Raw genomic sequence first — 8,726 nt, forward strand, 5'->3', positions numbered from 1 at the left:
ATAAAACCATTAATTAGATCACTTCTGCACTATTATTGATCTACATTATTTAGGTTTACCTCTCTCTTTATAATTATGACCATATCATTCATTTAATTGAATGACCATAGTTTAGCTTAAGATTGTCTAATTTTCATTCTTTTGATATTTGATAGACTAATGATACACCTTATATTGAAGATTTGCATTCTTCAAGTACTGTACTTTGTGAGATCATATTAACTGCAATTTCATTGTCTAATTGATTACTATTCAATGATGTTATTCTACTTCTACCTTTGCATTCTGAATATGTGGAAGCAGCCATGGGGTCTTGGATGTACAAATACTTAAAATCGTTTTTTGTTCAATCAATTCAATGATGGTTTGTTACATATCTTGAAGGCTTTATTTCTAAACTTTTTAAACAACTCAATCAAATTTGGATTAAAGAGGAGTAATTGGGAAAAAATTAGAGCATTTAGCAATAGTAATACTAATTATGGTTGGCTTTCATATGAGCTGCTACACTGATATTTCTTTTTTAGTTTTATTTCATCTATGAAGTGCATATGATGCCATATAAACATCTGTAAGTATTAATTGCATTGATTATCTTGATAATTCTTAATAGGACATTTCTTAAAGATTTTTTTTTTTTTTTTCATTTTTCACAGCCAATATTATGTTTATTTCAATTCAAGACAAACATGATTAAATTACACATCTATGCAAAGTTTTCCCGTGCATCGCACGAGTTTGCAACTAGTATCTATTATAGAAATAGCTACAACTCGGCCCAATTTTTTATTTTATTTTTTTGACTGAGGCCCAATTTCTTTAGAACCACCTAGGAGTTTATTTCTCTAACAAGTTTAAGGCCTGCCTCACTACAAATTTATGTCCAATCACATACACAGCTAAACCCATCAGAATTCTTAAGCGCAACCCAGATACACGAACAGACCGCCCAAGACCCATCATGTCGGATCGGTCAGGTTGGCCATTCAGTCCTAACAACTATTGTCCTTATTTAAATCAAAGTAATTTTGATCTAAACCCAAATAGTATCAACCAGAGCCCAACCCGTTACTAGGTCAAGTTTTTTTTTGTTGATATAAAAGGTAGAAACTAGGTCAAGTTTTAAACGCCTGTTTCCCTAGGTTTTCACTTTTGAGATAAAGGAAAAGAGTTTGTGGCTGGTGCAAAGCGTGGGTGACAGTGCTCGACAGAGAAACCAATCGATCAATCAAATATGGAGAGTCTACCGCAACAATTGTTGGAAGAAATACTGTTAAGGGTTCCAGTGAAATCTATGATTTGTTTCAGGTGCGTAAAAAAGTCATGGCACACTCTTTTCCAAGACCTGATTTTCATCACGAAACACTTCCGCCACCATCTTTCTTATAAACACCCTAGTCGTCTCATAAGGTGCGACCGCAACAAAAACATGAGATGTATTCTTTACACGGTCAAAAAGCTTTGCGGCCCAAGTACTAACACGTTGCTGCGCTTTCATTTTGATGATGATCTTGATGATGGTGGTTTTGTTTTTTTTATCGAGGGATTTAGCATGTATTTTGACCGAATTGACATATGTGTTTGCATCAATGGCATAATATGCCTTGGACATTCCTCCGTTGGTTTTGTTTTATGGAATTCGGAAATCAAAGAATTTAAGGACGTTCCCGCACCTCCTAGCCCTAACGTTGGTTACCATAAGACCACTTTTGCATTTGGTTATGATCACTATTCTAATGAATTCAAAGTTGTTAGCATCTACACTAAATTTCAGATACATACAGGACTTCTATCTCCAAGTGTTCAGATTTACAACGAAAGTACCGGTTACTGGAGACAAATTGATACCGTTTTTGATCAATCAGTCATTTGTTTTCCTGGTTATTATAATGAATTATTCTTCAATGGAGTTTATCATTGGACCGGCTGTATTCTCATGGATGATCGCGGGCAACATTTGGAGGCCATCATATCCTTTGACATGAGAGAAGAGGTATTTCGAACCATAAAGATGCCAGATTTTGGTGATGTTTCTCATTCCAATTACTTTGGGAAGACTTTAGGTGTGTTAGGAAATTGTATTGCTTTGATTATTTATGACAAAAGAGTGATGGAGAAAAAATTTGAGATATGGGTGATGAGAGAATATGGAGTTAAGGAATCTTGGACCAATCTATATGCACTTGGACCTATTTCAGTGATTCAGAGGGGACAAGAATTATTGATGAAGGATTGGCTTTATCTTGTTGGTAATAAGCTTCTTATCCTTAAAGATAGAGGACGATTACTCTTGTTTGACTTTGTTGCTCAAAATCTTAAGAATTTTCATCTTAGAAATCCTCCAGACTCCTTTTCTTTATTACAGGTTATGGATTATGAGGAATACTAGTTTGAGTCACTGTCCTCCAGAGTTAGTGTGCCCCTTACTTCTATTATTGGTATAGCATAGTCTAGTTTTCCTCCTTTCTCTTCTGATTTTTTTTTTTTTCTTTTTTTGATGCAATAGGATTTGAAATTCCAGGATAATTGCTCTATCATCAAGTGTAAAAGAGTCATCAAACTCTTTTTTTAATTAGTTATGATTGTTTGATTCAAAGAATGTGATATTTTATCGTATATAAATATTGGGTAATTGAATTTCAATTCTCCATTCCTATTTAGTTCTCAAATTTTTTAATGGATCAGTATAGTATTAATTTGTCATGCATTGAAATTGTTATAAAATTTTAGGGGAAATATATTATGTGAACTATTTTGGTTGTGAATCTACCTTTATCAATGCTGGCTAGATTTTTCTTCATGAAGACAGGGAATTGTGTAGACTTTTCTTCAAAACATCTCTGCTATTTTTTTCTTTAATGTCTAGTTGATCAAGGAAATTTACACAAACTTTTTTGCTTTTTCAAACACTTGTAAATGGTAAAGTGGTCAGAAAGTCTACGATTGCAAGTATTGAAGATGATGGCTATCTCTTGGTTTTTACATATTTCATATACATCTTACTAGTATCTCTAATCTAATAATTTATTTTTTCACCACACCAAAGTTGCTAAGTTATCCCCCTTTCTTATTGATTCTCAACTTATTATCTGGAATAGCAATTTTGTACTCCCATCCAAATCCACGCTACTTGTGATGGCATTGCTTTGTTAAACCTGAGCAAGTTTAAATTTCATGTTTTCATATAAATTATTTGATTATTTGATTTTGGATTAGAACAACTTTCCTGATAGCCTTGATTGGTACAAGGAAGTTGTGCTGCAATTTAGTGAAAGGGAACACAGAATAAGTTCCATGGAAAGGTAGTCTTGTCTAAATTTAATTCTTAAGGAATTAAGAATCTTCAAGCTCGCGGGCTTCCAGACTTGATCCATGCATTATAGGTTACAACTTACATGGAAAGCCTAGTTTCAACTTGCTCCTAAATAATAATTTGTATATAGTACGCTTTGGTTTTTCTTTTTTCTTTTCTAGGTTTTCAAAATGTGTGGTTTAGAGAAGGTGATAACGCATCTTAATTAAATAGATGATGTGGTAGCCAAATTTCTATCTTTTATTCCTATTCTATCTCTAGAACTTTTTGAAGGATCAATATATTGTTAATTTTTCATGACTTGGATCTATGATAAAATTTTGGGGAAGGTAAAATTATTTGAATCATTTTGATTGTCAATCTACTTGTCGAGACATATCTAGCTTCATGAAGACTAGGTAATGGCTTGCAATTTGTGCATTGAAGAGTGACTGCTCGTTAAGGGATTTAGTAGTGTTCAACATAACAACTTACCTATTTCTTACTTTCCTGTCTATTTAGCCTAGGGATCTTTACAGAGATCTAGACGAAAACACGAGTGAGCTCTAAACTCTAGATCTAAGAGAGAAAGAGAGGAAGAAAAATAAAGAGAAGAATTTTTTTTTTCCGAATAGTTTTGAAGTGTTTTTTTTTTTCAATAAAATTTAGTCTTTGTTCTCGAATAGTATTAACAACAAAATTGTTTTAGAAATAGTTAACATAAAATTTATCAATTGTAATGGACGAACATACAAGCATTGCTAACAACAATTGAAAGACTAAGGATTAAAATGACAAAAATGTCTGAGAGTTAGCGTGCCCTTTCTTGTATTAATTATTTATATACTATAAGCTAGTTTCTTTCTTTCCTCACTTTTTATTTCTTTATTTTTTGGTTGTATGCGGAATTCAATCTTTGGTTCTTTATTCGACAATAACTAACTTTACCAATTAAACTAACTTTAATCCTATGGACTAGTTTCTAAATTGAGGTCACAATTTAAAAATTAAGGAATCACTCAATTCAATTATAAGTTTTTGTTATGTCTAACCTTTTTGTACAAGTAATATATGAATTGAAACAACACGTTCATTAGTTTAGAGAAAAAAAAATAATAAAAATGTATGTTTTAGTAAGAAAAAAAAAAATCTAAGCTGTATGAAAAACCATAAATTACAATGATCTAGACAGTCACTGTTTTTTTTTTTTTAAATATGCATAATAATCTTTAAGACTTCAACTTTATCATAGAAGTGTGGATATCACTACCACTACTAACCCAATTAATTAAATGATTTTTTTTTTTTTTTTAAAATGATAGGGCTCATCTGTATAGAGATTCAAAATATGAAAATTTCCACTTTTTATGGTAAAATATTTCACATGTAAGTTGTGATTTCTTAGAATTTTTATGGACCATGCAATCAATCAATCAATCATAATATATATATATATATATATATATATATATATGTATATATTTTATATAAGCAGAGAATTCATGCTGGAGAGCGTGTGGTTCTGTCATGTGATGCACTATTTGAAAATGAAATTGAAATACTCTTAAACCATAAGATAAGAACAAAAATAAATAGGGACTTTGGTTTCTTTAGTTACATGTTTCAATACTTTTCCAATTAAAGAATAAGGATTCTTTGTATGACTTTTTGTTTCCTTTGGTTTAATGTTTCAAGCTAAACCTCTTACACTTCTACTCTTTTATATACACCTGTCCACAGCCCTTCCTATTATCTCATCTCAACTACATCTCAACAAAGAATGATTTCATTTACCGTCAATCTTTCAATGACACCTACCTAGCTCCACTATTGTCATCCTATTTGATCTTAACATGTATGAGTTGACAATGACTAAGGAAGAGGGCTTGCATTTTTTATTGAGTGACTATGGCTTATGGTATTGATGTTGAAGTCAGACGTTGTGGGTTTTGTAAATATTGTGATTAGTTTTGGGTCTTTGGGTGTTTGGTGTGGGAAAGGTATAAATGTATTTTTTTTTTAGAACTAAAGAAATATAGGAAGAAACATTCTATAGAAAGAAACTGGATTCCAATTGTTGTATAATTTTGTGTCATGTGTCCTACTTAAGTTTTTTTTTTTTTTTTTTTTTTTTTTTTTTTTTTTTTTTTTTTTTAATTTTTGTTCTATATATGTGAGTTAATATTATGCAAAAGATAAAGAGTCTAATATAAATATCAAAAACTCAATAAACAAAAAAAAGAGAGTAAACTCACATGTATATCAAAAAACAAAAAAGCAAAAAGAAAAAGAAAAAAAGAGAGAGTAAAACTCATGTATATATAATATATCTATAGTTTAAAAGATATGTAACACTTACACTAGGTATAATTTGAACCCATATATGTGTGTAATTGTGATTGTTTTTAATTGTAGCATGCATATGCATGGGTTATACACTAATTTAGTGTAATATCGATATGAGCCACAATGATAAAAGTAAAAGTCAATGATGATTTTAGAGTGTTTTTTGTGTTTTTTTTTTTTTTTTTTAATTTTTAAAAAAAATGTGTAGGCCTAGTTAAAGGCAATTAAATCTTGATAAATGTAAATGTTTTTAGCTGATTTTTCTTTATTTTATCACATTCTCTATATGCCAGTACTGCTTATAAATGATTTCCTTTCGTTAATGAAATAGGTGTCTGAAATTTGGCGCTTCGTATTTTATTGTGAAAATAGAGTAGTTGAGGAAGTGCTTGGAAGGTTGCTTAAATTTCTTTAATTTTAGAAAATGAAAGTATTTTATGCTTTTGAATTTCAATTTATAGCATTCAAATTTCAAAATCATTTAATCAATTTTAAAAAATAAAGTCTACAAATATTATAATATGTTAGCCTTAGAAATGTCGAAAAACTTGATTGTTCCAACCTTAGAAATTTAGAATCATATTATTATCCATGTATCAATTTTTATTTTTATTTTTTCCTTTGGATTTAAACCACTTTTAAATTTGAGAAGACCCAAATGGATCTTAAGAGAGAGTGTCTGTAACTAAAAATTTCATCACTCCCAAGAATCCACTATTATCAAACACAAGCGGTTACAAGTGACTAACACACAAACTTTGAGAAAGATGTTGGCTACAAAGTTTTTTAGTTCATCCACACGACGAAGATCAAGAAGCTCATTGCTTACAAAACTCTACGACGTACAAACGCAGCAACTTCTTCAAGAGAAAGATGAACTAGGGCAAATTGTCTTCGGTCACAATTTGAGTAAATAATCACTTTGCATCAAGTTGTATCCCCTTAGATGGCCTAAAATAATCCTTTTATATGTTTAGGGTTGTGAGAAAAGAAACCCTACATAAATAGCTTGGATATGCGTGAAAAACAAATCTAAAAATTTGAATTTCGTAATTCTCAATAGATAGGTTATCTGTCGAGCTGCTGTCGAGCATCGAGCTAAAATTCCATTTTAAACCTTGATAGATACAATCTGTTGAGCTATTTGTCGAGTTTTAAAATACAACACTTCTTCACTTGTTTCTTGAACAGATTTGCATGGCTTTAACTCTTGACTTGAACAATATGTTGCTTGAAGACTTAAACCATCCTAGATCTACCCAATTACAAGTAAAGTGTATTTTGTCAAAGGATTAGCCAATTCTACATGACATATGTTCTAACAAGTTCCACATATGTCATAACAATCTCCTCCTTTGGCAATTTGTGATAAAACCACAACAAACAAATGAAGTATGAGAGAAGTCCTAAATCACTAAACTCATAATCACTTGTTGAATACAGTAAAATCTAATCCTAACACAAATTCTTGAAAAAATTTGCAAGAAAAGAGTTCATGGTATGATAGATTTTGACAATCTATATTTCTGAAACACTTTAAACAAAACTCATCTAGGCATTTTAGTGTGAAACAGAAAAAAAATATTGCGTACATAAGAAACATGTGTATAAAGAGAGAAAAGAAACAACATATGGAGAGATAGGTGAACATGATAACAACATCATCAAATATATATATCAAAGATAAATACAATGTTTGCTATCACTAAGTGGTTACAAGACCGATTTACAAAAAGATAATGTATCTAAAAGAGAAAGAACAAAAAAGATGAGAAAGAAAAAAAGATACACAAGTCCTCACTACATCCCTCAAAAAAATAAACACTCCCCTTAACAAAAAAGGTCCTATGCTAACTCTCCCCCTAGTACATGACTACTCTTAAACCCAAAACTTCTTCCCCTTTATGTCACGAATGACAAAAGGCAAGTAACCGAGAAGCAGTCATCTCTTCATCACTAAAAGAGCTAGCATCCTCATCCTCATCATCAGTATCGTCCTCATCCTCTGAGTCTTATGGAGATAGAGAGGGAGAAGCAACGAAGCCACCAAGGCAAGCCTAACATTATGCAATACGACCCACACGGGTGGTCACCTGATTCATCTCATTAGTGAGAGTGTCAAGGTGAGCATCCATATGTTGAAGTTGTGCCATGATCGCCTCAAGAATCACACCACCCGCTGAAGAAGAAAGAGCGGAGGTGGATGGAGTGAAAGAGGCTAGAGGAGTTGCCGTCTCGGTTTGTGGCTGTATCGGTCAAAGCTGGGCCTTGCTCTGTCGAACAAACGCCGCGCTCAAGGCATCCATGAAGGAGAAGTGAACAAACACGGGATAAGAGACAGAGGAGTGGCGAATGATCCTCGTGATAGCAGAAGGAAAGATAAGCTTATCACGGGTTGTCATATCCTTATAGACATCTATAAGGGAGAGAATGAAATGAGAGGGAAAGTCAATAGTAAGATCCTCAATAAGGGACAACAAAAAGTGAGCACGAGGCTCAGTAATAGAATTATAGTGAGACAAGGGATGGAGAAAAAATGTCATCACCATATTTAGGAACCTCGGACCTTTTGCAAAGCCTGAGCATGAGGTTTTTTAATGGTCACTCCATGATGAAGGTGTCTCACAAAAGAGAGACAGAAGTTTATCTTTAAATAGTCTACAGACGAGGACATTTGGGGTAATCAAGATGCGATTCCCTCGGAACATGTAGCATTTCAGAGATAAGCTCCGGAGTAATTACTGTATGAGTACCTCGAACATAAGTGACAAACTGAGGTACAGAAGAATCAAAACCATGCATATTGGAGTAGAACTCCTATATGATCACGGTGGGACAACTCACGAGTATCTCACATAGAGATTCCCAACCCCGCCTATGTATGATAGTCAAAAAAGTAGTATTAGAAAAGTCTAATAGGATAACGTGGCCTATGTATGATAGTCAAAAAAGTAGTATTAGAAAAGTCTAATAGGATAACGTGGCATTCTGAATGAATGCCACGTTTGGAGAAAATCTCTAAGAAGTCCTTACAGGCCTTCTCATCACAAAACCTGACATGTAGAGGTGTAGGATCAGAAGATGATGC

General features: G+C 32.6%; 1 protein-coding gene across 1 annotated transcript; it reads left to right on the forward strand.

Annotated features, from left to right (window-relative positions):
• Positions 1-1,429: 1,429 nt before the first annotated feature.
• LOC115972315 (F-box protein CPR1-like) lies at positions 1,430-2,389 on the forward strand. The gene has a single exon (XM_031092564.1). The coding sequence runs from the start codon at positions 1,430-1,432 to the stop codon at positions 2,387-2,389; it is 960 nt and encodes a 319-aa protein (XP_030948424.1).
• Positions 2,390-8,726: the final 6,337 nt, after the last annotated feature.

Source organism: Quercus lobata, chromosome 2 (assembly GCF_001633185.2).
Source record: "Quercus lobata isolate SW786 chromosome 2, ValleyOak3.0 Primary Assembly, whole genome shotgun sequence".
NCBI classification, from domain to species: Eukaryota; Viridiplantae; Streptophyta; class Magnoliopsida; order Fagales; family Fagaceae; genus Quercus; species Quercus lobata.